Below are 14,629 nucleotides of genomic sequence, written 5' to 3'. Positions count from 1 at the left end.
CAACATAGTTTCTTTTTCTTTTTTTTTTTTAACAAATATTTTCCATTTGCTTTTGTCTTACAAACATATCAATTAAAGGATAATTAAAAACAGGGAAACTAGGGGGTTTAAAAATGAGAAAGGATTATTTCACATAAGCTAAACATGTTCTGAGGGAGTTTAGCAAGACATCTAGCACACATACACTTCCTGATCTGTTTTTGCAAAAGAAACACATTCATGTTTCACTAAAACATGTTCCACTTACTAGTTTTAACATAATCAGTATTCAAGAGGGTAAGGACCAATACTGATCCAAAAAACTTGAACCACACTACGTGATTCACATAGAAAGCCATTCTTCTTCAAATCAAAACATAGAAAAATGAGATGATTCATGAAAATATTTAAGCTTTTTATACACAGCTGTTGATTTTATTTTCTTTTCTATATCATATGATAGATATTCCACCAGTCTATTCATGACTTAAAAGAAAAGAAAGGAAGAAGGAAATGAAAGCATCCCGAAAATAGAAATCAAATAATCTCTTGCTTTGTTTTTTTCCAAAGGACAGAATAGAATTGTTAAATTAATATACTTTGCTCAGATAAGAGCAAATCAGGGATAAATGTATGAAGAGTTTTAAAACATTTTCAAATAGAGAACTATAGTATCAACCATGGCTGGACACTGCTGAATAACTTGATACTTTTACAAAAGACGTTCAAATTTACCGTGCCAACGTCCAACGTTGAGAGGGTAAACAGAACAAACCAAAACAAATCCAGTAGAAAGCTTTAGCCAGCCATGTCAGAGGCTAAACTGAGGTCCCAACAACATTCTTTCTAGCAAAAGAGAAAATATGTTTCCTTAAAAGTCTGGACTTCAGGACCAAATCTGTTTGGATGACTAAGTTCCAAAGAAATACTAAGGGAACTCTGAAGTGTGCAGGGATGCATGTTCCTCTGAAACATTACCATTAGCAGCAAAGGATAATAGATGTAAGAGTGAGATTCTCTTGAAAAATCAGTATGCCTTAAATATATGCACTATGAATATAAATTAAACTCTAAAGGGAAGAAGTGGCTAAACATATAGATACGACACATATAGCTACTCCAAAATTTATTTAATCTAATTTAGTTAAAACCGTATGTGTGTAATGCGTTACGCCAGCGAAAGGTAAAATAAACTTTCTTCAAAGTTCATAATGCTTCTATCCCAGATATACTTGCAGAAATAACAACACTTACCTTAACGATCCCATCTATGAAAAAAATGTAACAAACTTCTTAAATTAACAGCCAAAAGATATCAGCCTAGAGAACTATCTGACTCAGGACAGAGAGAGACGCAGACAAAGCCAGTAGCACAGAGAGGCCCCAGTCACACAAAAGCTGATATTGTTCTCCTGCTGAGCGAAAATCCCACTTGTAAATCGAACGACATCTGCATTCAGAATCACCCACAGAAAGCGTCCCTGGAGAGGTGACCAAACTACTTGACTCAACAGAAGAAAGATTTCTCTTGTCTACTTCAATGTAGGCAGCTGCATAAAATAGCAGCTTCTGGTTTTACTTTTTAGCAAACCTTGCTTCTTTTGATGCACCGATAGGGATGAAATACAATGTGTAAAGATATTCCCCATTAGGCACAGCCTTGAAGCCCAGGACACTTTTCAAAACAAGTAATCATTAAAGTAAAATCTTTTGTCATGATACAGAAAATAGCCAAATGCCAACGTCTCCAAAATTAGTAACCTCTTCACATTTACTTCCAACTTCTTTATCAGTAGTGCTGACACAAGACAGCAATGCCTCCCAGGATCTCTTTCATGAAAGTCAATACAAAATTTTAATCAAAGCATTTGATAAGGCTTCTAAAAATCTGTCACTGGTAACAAAAAGCTGCTTCACTACTTAAATTTAGGTCTGTTTTTCCACAAAGTTATTTATATCCTTTACTTAACTTTATTACATTCTTTATTATCTAAATTGGATACCAGAACGAAACAATCTATAAAGCTTTATATAGGCATAAAACCAGACAGTTCTAAGTCACACACAGGAATGTCCTACAGCATTCACCAAAATTTTGATCATCACATTTCTAACAGAAGCGAGAAAAAAAAATCTGTCTAACCCAAAGTTACTCTTTTACTTTACAAGACAGATCAATTATTAAACAATAAATTTTTTTTAGGTAGTGAACATTTCTAAATGGTTGTTTCTAGAAGGCCCTTTTCTTTACTCTCCCCAGTAAACAAAATTAAGTTTTTAATAATGAATTGTGTAACTTCTGTACAGGAAAATAACACTCAACACAATAGAGGGATTCTGTAAAATTATGAAAAAATCGCACAATGAAACTATTCAATAAGCCCACATCAGGATATGCTGGTGTATTGCAGGATTTGGCCCAGAGTGAATATAAACCACTTTGTAAGTAGTTGGCACCTTTCTCCCCCTTGTTTTGAACGGCTTTGGCACCCAAGTAAAGTGGAAGAGAGTCTTTAGATAGCTATCTAAACAGACATACATAAAAGAATCAATTAAAAACAATCGATGGGATGATAGGAACCCTGCTTTCTATGGCCTTCAAAGGTGCCTGTCCTCAAAACACCTAAGTTAATGAATTACTGAGAAAGATGACTTCTATTTTGTGATCTATATTACCTCAAAAAACCAACATGTGTGTAACTTGCACTCTTAACACAAAGATTGTCCTTTCTTTTTTTTGCTTTCAGAAAAAGAGTTAGTTCAGAAGCAAAAGAGGGTATTTCAGCAGCAGGAGTGAACTATCATCATATGCCTAATCTAAAAATAAGGATAACTCTTGAGAAAGAGTAGGAACATGAGAACAAATTTAACTGTGGAAAAAGGCCAAGGAAGAGGAACAGTAGTTTTAATGCAAAATGACAGCCACAACTTCACAACAGATTATAAAATTCTTACTTAGTGGAATAAAGATAAAACCAACAATAATTATTATAACAACATAATAATGGTTAATAAATATCTAAAACCTTCCAGCATGAGTGATACAATCGTTTCAGTTCTTATTATTACACTCATGTTATTATCTTCCTGTCCAGATTTTTATTTTTCATTTAATGCTTTACAGGTGACTTGTTCTGGTGGCCTCATTAACCCCAAATACTCTGGGAGGAATAAACAGTTTCCCTGACAGAACTTCATCCAAATACAACTGATGATTTTTTCAGAGTTCTGAGAGAACCTGGAATAGTATCAATGCACAAACAGAAATCAATCTCCCACATTCAAGTTACTGAAAGAGCTACACTTTCAAATAATACTGTCTGTAACTTGCTTCAGTCTTTCAAATATGACTTGACATATTTCATGACATTGCAATCTTTTAGAATTTTATTTTGTATTATTCTAATCAAAGTATCTTTGGGAAGGTTCTATCATCCCCCTTTCCACATAGCATAATAAAACAAAAACACTTTTTGATAGTGTTTTGCTCTCACAAATATGTTATTATAGTGTGCATTTAAAAGTATCCCTTTCTGTCTAAGAGAATGACCATGACTTTTAAATAAAAGAATGGCAAAATGGTATGAATTCATTGCAATTTTTTCTTGTTTAAAAGGCTACAGCAGACCATTACAGAAATATTATATCATTAGTGAAGTACTGTGAAGCAGACTGGTACTGTAAAGGACAGAAAAAAGCAAAAGCATTGCAGAAGCTTGAGTTAATGTCTGGTAGACCTGTCATACGGCAAAATACTTAAACTAAGGCCATCTGGTTTACTGAAGCCCAAGAGTTATATCACAACGTAATAAAGGTTAATAAATGTCTAAAACCTTCCTGCATGAGTGACACAAGTGTTTCAGTTCTTATTATTACACCCATGTTATTCTCTTCCTGTCCAGATTTTTATTTCTCATTCATATTAGCTAATCACCTTTCTATATGGCAGCATGCAATATAAAAAGACAGAGCAATTTAAATATCTGGAACACAAGGTAGATGAACTCACACTGGGAAAAAAAGATTCATATTTTAATGCAAATCGCAAGATGAGTTGTTGGAGATGCAGCTTAGGAAAGTCATGAGCTCCTAATCCCTTCTTCCTGCATGGTTCATATAATTTTATCCAATGACCGTTTAATGTAAAATGTATAAACAGTTATCAGGAACAAAGATTAGAACTGTAGAATCTTGTGCCAGAGCAATGCCCTCATCGCTTAACAGCTAACTATCTCTGGTTCCTTGAGTCATACGGGCAGCTGTATTGTGGGGAAGCTCTACCAGAAGGCTTATGTTCCCATACCGGCCAGTTCAGAACCCTGCAGCTGGGTCCTCTTCTGGAAAGAAGTATGTGTGCATTTGAATCCTTTCAAGTTGAAGGATGCACAGAATCCAGGTGGCCCACTATTCACCAGTCACTTAACAAATTGTAAGAAGTGTACAAATCATCTACTACATTTTAAAGAGTTTGGACACCAAAGGAACTATGACACCATTTACTGTCAGATCATACCCCTGCAAAGCTGCATATAGGAACTAAAGCATTCCACAATTTTTCAGAAACTCTTTAAAGTTTCTACAACCATAATCATCTACCTGCAGATCAGGTAGCTGGAATGACTTCTATTCCTGCAGGTCTTTCACTGGCTAAAAGTGGCTAAAATCTAACAAGACATCTTGTTAGATTTGTGATATTCACTGAAGTATCCAAGCTGTTAAATTTAAGACACAGTAATAAAATGGTCATCATCTATATGGTCACATGAGCATTTTGGTTTGATTCAGGAGTGTATTTTTGAAATGAATCTTCTGATTATGCCCACCTACACCACAGTGTTAACAGAGCATATTTACTCTCAAATGACACAAGATGCTGTTCACCCACCAGTGGTTATTCAGTCCATAGGACTGCAGTATAGCTAGTATAAAGCAAAAGCCCTCAGAATACACAGAATTGTCGACACTGGGTCCTCAGTGTCAACTGCTTTGCTCTACAGATCTGTTCTTGTTATGTTGTAGTACTTGCTAATGTGGACATAGCGTATGCCTCTGTGGATTTGGTTCCATCGTGAGTTTTTTCTCAGTGGAATGTGTAGATTGCTTTAGAAAAACTTGTCTTGCCTGAAAGCAAGTCCTCTGTCTTCAACATGAAGTATCCATATATCCCAGAAAAAAATCAGGGAAAGCTTTTTCTGCTTCTTTTTGACCTTTATTTTAGACCCATAAATCAATGACAGCATGATATGCTTTTGAATTGGTCCTTCAATATGGGTCTTGGCAGTCAATGTGAGGGATGGAGTGTAAGCCTGGAGTGATGCTGAAGGTCCCTGTTTTTTGCAGAGAGTTGAAGTTCAGCAAATATTTCTACCTCAAAACTATACATATGTTTTCCCAAATTCACACAATTTTGGAGAAAGTACAATGTATTTGCTTGTTAGGCCTTCTTGGTTAAAAAACTAATGGGAAATATAAACAGGATTTCTGCATGTGACAAGATAACAAGAAACTCTGAAAACAGGAAGTCCTCAAGGCACAGAAAGATAAGTAGTGTGCAAGCATTTTTCTCTCAAACACCAGACTACTTGCTTTTCAAAATTATTTTTGCAAAATAGAGCGCTTTTTTTTTCTTACAGAAAACTAAAACTCTATGAACCATCTGATATCACAGTTGATCTGTACGTGTAGCCAGACAGTGAACTACGCTTACAGATAGACAGTGAAGAAACAGGAATGAGATCCTGCTTATGCCTACCAGGAGGCACTAACCTGTATCTTCCAGCTTTGTAATTTTTGCACACTTTATTGTGGAACACTGTGACGGTGTGCTTCCCCTGCCCTCAACCTTTATTTCCTGTAACCCTGCTCAGGTGATAACCACCAGTGGTGGTGGTAATGGATGCATCTGGTCATGATGGCTACATCTGCTCAAAGTGGATTCAGGAGACGGATAATAACAGAATAGCCAAGGGCTATTGTGCAATGCGCCCACCTAAGAAACTGAAATCTGTGGTCGGTATGCAAATATGACTGAGTCAATCATCTTAACCCCATAAATAGCGAGCAGCCCAAGAGCCCTTTGAGCTCTCCTGCACGGCAGCAGGCTGTACGCCAGGATCTCCCCTTGAGCAGGGACGCCTCTCAAGGTTACTCGAGGTTGAGAGATTCCTTGGTGCAACAGATCCTCGATAAGTGACTATTAGCATGCTAAACTTTGAAATCTTAGCTAAGTGATATAAAGGATTGATTGCGCATATATAATCCTTTAGACATAAACCGTTGACCAAGTCTGGGACTAGGATTGGATCCAGCCGCACCTTGACTCCTCCCTGAGAAGAAGTTTAGAAAGCAAGGGGGTCCTTTTCTGAACCTCATGACTCAATGGGAAGGTCTCCCTGGCAGTTTTGTCTGACCCTGTCCTCTATGCAGTAAATAATCAAGTGTACCTTGCCATCAAATCTTATTAAATCACCATCCCATTGACCTTTGCTAACTCCCTGTTCTATATCAATAAACTATATTTTTCCTTCTGTCTTATGAATGAAGTGCACTCTCACTCCTAATCCGCGACAAACACCCACTGCTGTCTTATGGAGTAATAGCTCTCATGAACCACAGAATAATACAGATTTAAATGAGTGAGCCTATTAAATACTGTGTTCAAGAATATGGCAGAAACAAGCATACCTAGGTATTTCACACAAAAATGTCATACTTATAAGAATATCCATAGAACTGGTCTAAGATTTTTACATTACTTAAAAATAATAAAAAAGAATGAATCTGTACAGTTATAAAGTTACAATTCACATTTAAAATAAAAAATAAAATCTAGCCCTTAACACAAGAAAAAAAGCCTATTCTGATAAATTATTTTAAAGCAAAGCTATTAATTCAAACCAAGTCATTAACCACTTACATATTCTAAAGTATTCTGCAGGTATATTTCTAAAATGTATTTTTGTCTAAAGTGCTAGTTGATTGTTACATTCCATACCTAAATAAATTCATTTTGGTATGAAACAAAAAAAGAGAATATATTCAGGATAAAACAAAATATTATCCAATGAACAACAGACACAGAAATGCACTCAAATTGTTTATCGCAGAAAACTTACATCTAGTAGTGTGTGAAGATGCTGATCCTGGAAAACACTGTGAAGAAAATCTAAGTCTTTTTCACTGCAGTCTGTAAGCGCGTGAATTTCTTCCAGGCTGTCCAGCACCTGTGAGACTGCTCCTATGGGGCAATTAACAGGAAAAAAAAGAAAGAATAAAAATCAATAAAGCAAAGAGTCATGGTAAACTGAACTTTGGAAAAGGAAACTTTCACTTCATCTGGTACAACTGGAACAGGAACTTTAAAAAGCTGGAGTTTTTACAGGAAAACTCAGTGAATAAACTGTACATACATCAACAGTGCCCATATATAGTGTAATTATACATAAGAAATGTATGAAGAGGTTTAACTGAAGAGAGGTTAAAACCTGTTTTTATTAAGCTTAGCTTTGTTCTATTTTAGCCTGGTTTCCAATGATGTCTTATGAAGTTACTTGGATTATCTGCCCAACTGCCTGTCCTCACCATTCCCACCCCAACCTTCTCTTTTTTCACTTTTGGAACTGCTGGCCAATTTCAAACACATATTCCAAATCAGTAAAAATTTGAAAGAACCAACACTCTGACAAATTCTTTTAAAATCAGCATCTGGATAGAGGAGGGAAGAGAGTGAAAGACCTGACTGCTGTATCCTCCAGAGGAGGAAAAAAGGCCGTAATATGAGCTCTGGTTTTTGTTCTGTTTGTTCTGCTTGCCTGGTTATCTCAGACCCAGTTATAGCACTTGCTGCCTTTTGACCAGTGGGTTGTTTGAGGTCATAGGAAGATGGAGATGATTTTTATATGGCATAAGGGTGAAAAGAGAAGTGAGGGATATGGGGACAAAAAGGAGAAACAAGGAGGCATTAGGGAAGGTGGAAGTTCATGAGGCGAGTTGAACTCACAGCAGGGGAGGATACAGAAACACAACACAAATCCACAGAAAACCAGACCATCTTGGTTTCTCGTGGAAAAACTTGTTTTAAAAATCAGATATCAGTGGTGGTTGCCACGTGTGTGCATTACTAGAATGCTAAATTTGGCTTATCTAAACACCCACAGCCCATGTCTTCAGTTTTTCCACAGTGGTATAAGCATCTAGAAAGATGGTAGCATACCCAGTGTTAGTCTGCAAAAATGCTGGTGTCTGACAGTGAACTGCTGAATGCTTTTTCATAAATAAATTCTTAATTCTGGATAAAGAATTCTACACATTCTGTATTTCACTAATTTCTCCTTAATATGTTTATTCTGTTTACTTATTCAGTGTCCTTTTGTCAAGATAGATAATATCTAAAAAATTGCTATATTTCTTGAAATTCCCTCCTCCACTGTATGAATAATTCTTACCAGCCTTCTTTAACTCAAGCCCTTTTGTAATCTATTGCATTTTCAGAATGTAATAAAACCAAAAAACCCAATTCCCTCTTAACGACACAAGGAAACAAGTTAAATTTACTTATTTCTCTGAAAACCTTGAAAAACTGGAATAAACATAACAAAATACACAAAAACTACTATACAAGACTTGTGACCTCATGGTTTAGAAGGATGAGTTAGTTACAAGTCTAGAAACTCTTGCATCACATTTAGTACAAATCTCAACCTAGGATTCTCCTCACAGTTCCTTGTAGACCAAGGTTAAGAACCACAGTATTCCCCTCACTCACAACTCATGGCTCAGGAGCAATACGACTTCTTAGTCCTCTCCCATTAAATGTGTTTGACTACTTATTTCCAACTGAGGTATTAATTTATGTTCCTTTAAAAAAGCTGTGGCTGGTCAGCAAATAAAACTAATGGTTTGCCTTATCATAGTTGCTGTGCATGGGGTCAGGTGCACTGAAGAAGAGAAAAAACTGCTCTGTCTTTGATAATGAATAAGCATGCTCAGCTGAAAGGAACGGTCCATATTCCTCTGCCTGCACCACAGCTTGCACACTGGGAGACACAGCAGGAAACCTGAGAAAATACAGGGGCTGAGAATCTGCTGGTAAGAGCATGGAGAGATCACAGCTAAACCTCAAAGGCAAGGAAGAAAAACATTACCTAGGGACCCAAAAGGGATTACGTTGAGTTTCTTTTAACATTTTCAGTATGTTAATTAAAGGTTTATGAACTTAGAGATCTTCAAGCCTGAAGGAAAGTGCTTGACTTTCCAGGATGCAGTTGGCAGAAGGAAATTTTTTAGAATTCTCTTTTATTTCTATTCTTGTCATACTTTGAGTTTAAATTAATTACTTTCTTTTCTAGCAAAACCCTGCTTTCTGGGTTCAAAGCCCTTTCTATGTATTTGGAGTGTTTACGTTAGGGAAAACGCAAGAGAAGATTCACTTCAGAGGCTTGGATATCTTAGGAGTCTCTAATACTCCTCAATGTTGCTCATAACCACTAAAACTTGAGCCAAAACCAGAACCAATGAAAAGTATGTTCAAAGTTGTCTGCAGTGCTGTATTACTGTGAAACACTGAATGCTCTGGACTGCCACATTATTTATTTGACAGTATTATTTACTTTGGGGATTTTATTTTGTGGAATACTTAGAGATCTTTCAAATAGAAAGAAAAGTTACTATTTTTTAATATTTGCATCTCAGCAACCTTTTGAATATCTGGGAATTCCAAACCATTAAGCTCTGTTCATTACATTCATTTTTTCTCCTGTCCATTGGTCGCATTGAATACATGGCTGTAAAAGAAAGTTTCCGAGAATATCCTTAACAAAAAATTTGATGAGAAGTTCTGACAGTGACTTTGCTAATGCCTCAAAATCACAGTTCTACCTTACGGTTTTTTACCTGCAATCTTATGCTGTATCTACTGCCATGTCTTTCCTGCATTTACAAATAGTGTGCACCTGCATGAGAAAGTGGCATAGGAGTGGCATACTGACAACATGTTATTGCATAAAAAAGTGACAGAACAATTCTATAGGCATTTTTGTGAACACCTAAACTCTCTCTGTTACAGGCATCTGGTTAAAAGCCTAGGAGTATCTTTCAGAAGAGTTTTAAATTCACATAAAAGATACTATATAAAATAAAATTAACCAATCTTTACAACACACCTGTCCCTAAAAAGATTCATATTCTATCATATTTATGCTAAATTTCTAACCTTTGGGGAAAGTGTAAAAGCACTCAATATTTATAATTAAAGCTTGTATCCTCTAGAAATAGGATTTAATCTCTTTTCATCATTGAGATGCATCCATTTTAGCTTCAGTATAGATGATAAAGGAAGGACTTAAGTGAGTTATTATACAGTCATACAATTTAAAAGCTCAGATTTCTCATGGTCTGTAGCAGTTACAGACAGAGTCTAACTTGACTAACTTAGTTACAGACAGAATCTGACTAACTTGACTGGCTTTGTTTGTTTGTTTTTTTAAGAATCCCTGAAGTAAACTGTTAGAAAATGCTGCTTACTGCCACAGAACTTTCAGGTAGTCCCAACCACTTAGGTGAGAGGAATCTCACCCTGCACCTTATATTACTATAGAAATATATACACATATGATTGCCCAGGAAAGGTTGTAATTCCAGTGATACAAGTAGAAGACTCTTCTCCACAGTAATAGTAACAAAATACACACCAAACACGGTTCTGTGAGAAGACTGTGGTAACCGTGGATCCTACTGTAATTGTACCTATGTTCTCAGTGTGCAAATGAGCAGTGATATTCTGGGCCATGCACGCAACTTTGTCTTTCTTGTATTCCCATAAGACTACCTAAGAAAGAATGGCTGCAACTATTCACAGTTCTCTTGGGGCTGCCAACTCTGAAAAGTTGAAAACTATGGGCTCTCACTACATTAAAAAAAAAAAGTCAGAATGCTTAAGACAGTCTTCTGCAGTCAGTACTAGTACATGAAATGTTTTTATAGTTAGTGAATGACTTCTTAAGGATGATACCAAATTGCTTCTAAGAAGGAGATGAACTGAGTAGCTTTCTGCCTACTGAGGCAGATCTATTATTTGTCAGTTAGACATATTTGCTTTATAAGGCAATAACTTGGTATTCTTTCTTCACACGGTGTGTAGTCAAAGTTATCATGGGTATTTCCTGCAGGTTCGGTTACCTCATTTATGGAGAAGGCCACTGAGAAATACTTCTCTTTTACAGCTGAATTCTATCTCTACAGTGTTTGTAGTTCTCATACCACCTTAATAACTCTCATAGTCCCTTAATACCACCTGAAGTTGGTATGGACACTGGTTCATCAAGTTGCAAGTAGACAAAGCTTTGGTAAAATAGAGTGCTGTTATTACATCCTGCTTCTACCTATTCTAATCTGGAACAGGTGGTTTGGCTAGAGAAACTGAACTTTAGAGGTAGGTAGGAGTTGCTTACTTCTCCCCAGAAGAGGAGACAAGAGAATAAAAGATAATACAAGAGAATAAAAGAAATCTATAAAATACTATTCCAAGAATTATCTATACATTTTCCAACAGTAAATACATTTTCCAACAGTCTATATCTATACATTTCCAACAGTCTATATCTATACATTTTCCAACAGTTTTGTGCCTCCACCACAAAACACCCCAAAAGTTTGCTTTTCCGAGGCTCAGCAAACAAGGCAGGTACAACTGACTTCCCCTCTTATGCAGCAGGTAGTACAGAGAATTACTAGCTTCTTTTCATGGAGCAGTGATCTGCGACAGTGTATGACTAAAAGAGTGTTCAGGTAAGAAGACTTAGATCTTGCTGCAAAACACAAAGACTACATTCTGACTACAAACACATTCTGAGAGAGGGTAAAAGAATTCTTTGTTTTATTTTTTTAATATTGAAGATTACAAATGCCCATTTAAGTCTTGGTCAGTCATAAACCCTCTTCTGAACAATGAAAACTTGTTAGAGGAAGCCTGAACTTGTTTAAATATAAAACTATAAAACCGTGACCTTTTTGCTAGTCTCCTGCAATTAGTATTCCAGGAAATGACTCTGCTGAAGAACTTAAAACAACCATTATAATAATAGCATATTTTTATTAAAGAGACACTGACAAAAATCTAAACCCCTTAGATTTGTAGAACCGTATAAAATTAAGTTCCTGACACCAACCACTCATTTTAATCCTGTTCATTCTTATAAAGTACCTTAATTTGGATTGACTTTTCAACTATCCTATATGTTGTATAAATAGGTAAATGACTATGCCTTGAAGATTTTACAGTGGTTTTTAAATGACTAACCAAAGCTTAGCTGCTATTTGCAATTTCTCTATATATCACAATTCAGTCCTTATGCCAGTCAATCTACAATCAACACAAGCTGATTTCTCCCAACTTCATCTCTTGGCTGTCTTCTTGTGTGCAGCCACTGAAAATGAAATTAAAAAACAACCCTGGCTCTCAAAGCACAGGCATTTCAGAAGGTAGGATTTACATTTTACTTTGTTTATGAAGAGGTCTGAGGCTAGCACATACAGCAAGGACAGAAGAAAAAACATCAGAAATTGTTAGATTTGAAAGAGATCAAATGTTAGAATCACTAAATGAAGTCACTGGATACAACCTCATAAAAACCAAGCATGGGCATTATTATAAAGTGCAGTCATTTTCAGGAAAAAAAAAAAATCTTATAAATATTGTGAGATTCTGATAGAGCACATCTGGTGAAGTGACAATGAGATAATTTTTAACAACTCTATAATGTGAGATTCAAGTTTCATGGATTTTATTTTTATTTTTAATGTATGACAAATAAAACACAGGTTCTTTGCTTCTGCTTTAAGACTCCAGCAACACTTATACCTTTAAACAACCTACTTAGTGATAACTGTATAAATCAGTGCCTCCATTAGTTTTGTTTTGCTGGCATCTGATTATGATACCCTAAAAACACAAGGCATAAATGTTTAACACATTAGGTAATTAAGCACTATATCAAGATGCTGTGGAAATGAAGGGGTGTCTGTCAGCTGAGGTTTTCAAATCACAATCACATACACATTTATAATTGTTCACTTTAGCCAAGCATGAAAGTCTTGGCTCAATATCAGCATAATTATAAAATACTATGCCCCCATTAAATACAGGGCCAGGTTTGCCTTAGTAGCAGTGGACAGGAGTTAAAAATGTTTAAGAACACGTCTATTTCCTGTTGGTCCTGTAAAGAAAATGCTAAACATATGCTGTTTCCATTAATGGCGAGAAAAGACTTTTACAGAGACGGGACCTTTCCACACTTGTGCTGATGTAACTTCTTAGATTAAGAGAAAGCCAACTGAGGACCAGATGCTCTTCATCACTTCAAACTACATTTGCAAGAATCACTGCAGTTGAGATGCCTCTAACCTCACACAGTAATTTGTTGCTCTCTGCTGTCCACTATATTCCAGAGCAACTATCTCTGTAAGAACAGATGACAGCCAAAGCATGTGTATATATAGGCCTATAATAGTTTAAAATACAGTGGGAGATACGTGTATCACATATATACACAACAGTGTAATTAAAACAAAAGGCAAGTAAGGACTCTATCCTCCTCAAATTTGAGCTATATAGTGTTTAATTACTTCTTCCTTCTTGGACAGAAACCAAACGGCCAAGTTTAGACACTCTCTAAATTTACAAATAAGCTCCTACATGCACACAGTTCTGTGAATGCTACTGGGAAGCAATATAATTACATATATATACACACACTATATATATATTTTTATATATATAAAGAATCAGGAAGAGTCTAGGGAGAGAACTAGAAAGATGGAGGTTTATGGAGACTACAGTGAAACTGCAGAAAGAAGGCAGCTGGTGGGATGGAAGGGTATTGGGATTTCCAACTAAATTAAAGAAGGTAAGAACACCTATGGAATACAAGAAGGGAAAGAAAGGCATGTAGAAGTCAGAGAAGAAAGCCAAAATAAATAGGTGCAGGATAGAAAAACAGGGAGAAAGAGGAAAAGGCCAAACAAAGAAAAGGGGGGGGGGGGGGGGGGTGTGGAGATAAAGTGTTCCCAAACACAAGCAAGAACACGGAGGAGAGTACTATATATGGAAATACAAAAAAGGAGGGGGTGAGGGGGAGAGAGGGAAAGGCAGGGGGGAGAGAAACTGATGCTTGGTTTTGAAGATAGTCCTCTTTTTATTCCGCATGCACAGGGGCACTGTGTGTATGCATGTCTCCACCTTTCTCCTGCCTCCATACTTGGGATGACCTTTACACAATGTTTGCCAATTCCTTTTCCCAGTTATCTCTCACTGTAAAACTAGCCACAAATATGACAGAAGGCAGTCTAGTGTGGTGGTAAAGAAATACGTAGTGAGAAGGTATTGTTTTTCAGACCAGACCCGCACCTTACAAGTAGCACATTCACATGCAACTAATCAAATAACTATTTTAACAAATTAATGCCTTTCACTATTACTTCCTTAGATACTTTCTTCCTCATTGCAAAAATACATGGAAACCCTCTTTTGACCAGTGTGAGGGCAGCACATCCTATCAGTCAGTAAGGTTATTGAAGAAAGTCTCTATGTACAAACAAAAACCAAAAATCAGTGGCAGAGGCTCTGTACGAGGTTTCTTTTTTCCCTACAACTGTA

General features: G+C 36.4%; 1 protein-coding gene across 3 annotated transcripts in view; it reads right to left on the bottom strand.

Annotated features, from left to right (window-relative positions):
- The window catches only part of CASK (calcium/calmodulin dependent serine protein kinase), a 226,215-nt gene that overhangs the window by 58,130 nt on the left and 153,456 nt on the right, over positions 1 to 14,629 (bottom strand). For all 3 annotated transcript variants that reach the window (XM_075520149.1, XM_075520153.1, XM_075520155.1), the window contains exon 11: positions 7,095 to 7,216. In XM_075520149.1, the coding sequence (XP_075376264.1) occupies positions 7,095 to 7,216 (122 nt within the window). The remainder of the gene's footprint in view (positions 1 to 7,094; positions 7,217 to 14,629) is intronic.

This window comes from Mycteria americana, chromosome 1, assembly GCF_035582795.1.
Source record: "Mycteria americana isolate JAX WOST 10 ecotype Jacksonville Zoo and Gardens chromosome 1, USCA_MyAme_1.0, whole genome shotgun sequence".
NCBI lineage: Eukaryota > Metazoa > Chordata > Aves > Ciconiiformes > Ciconiidae > Mycteria > Mycteria americana.
This window is presented reverse-complemented; position numbering and strand designations above follow the sequence as displayed.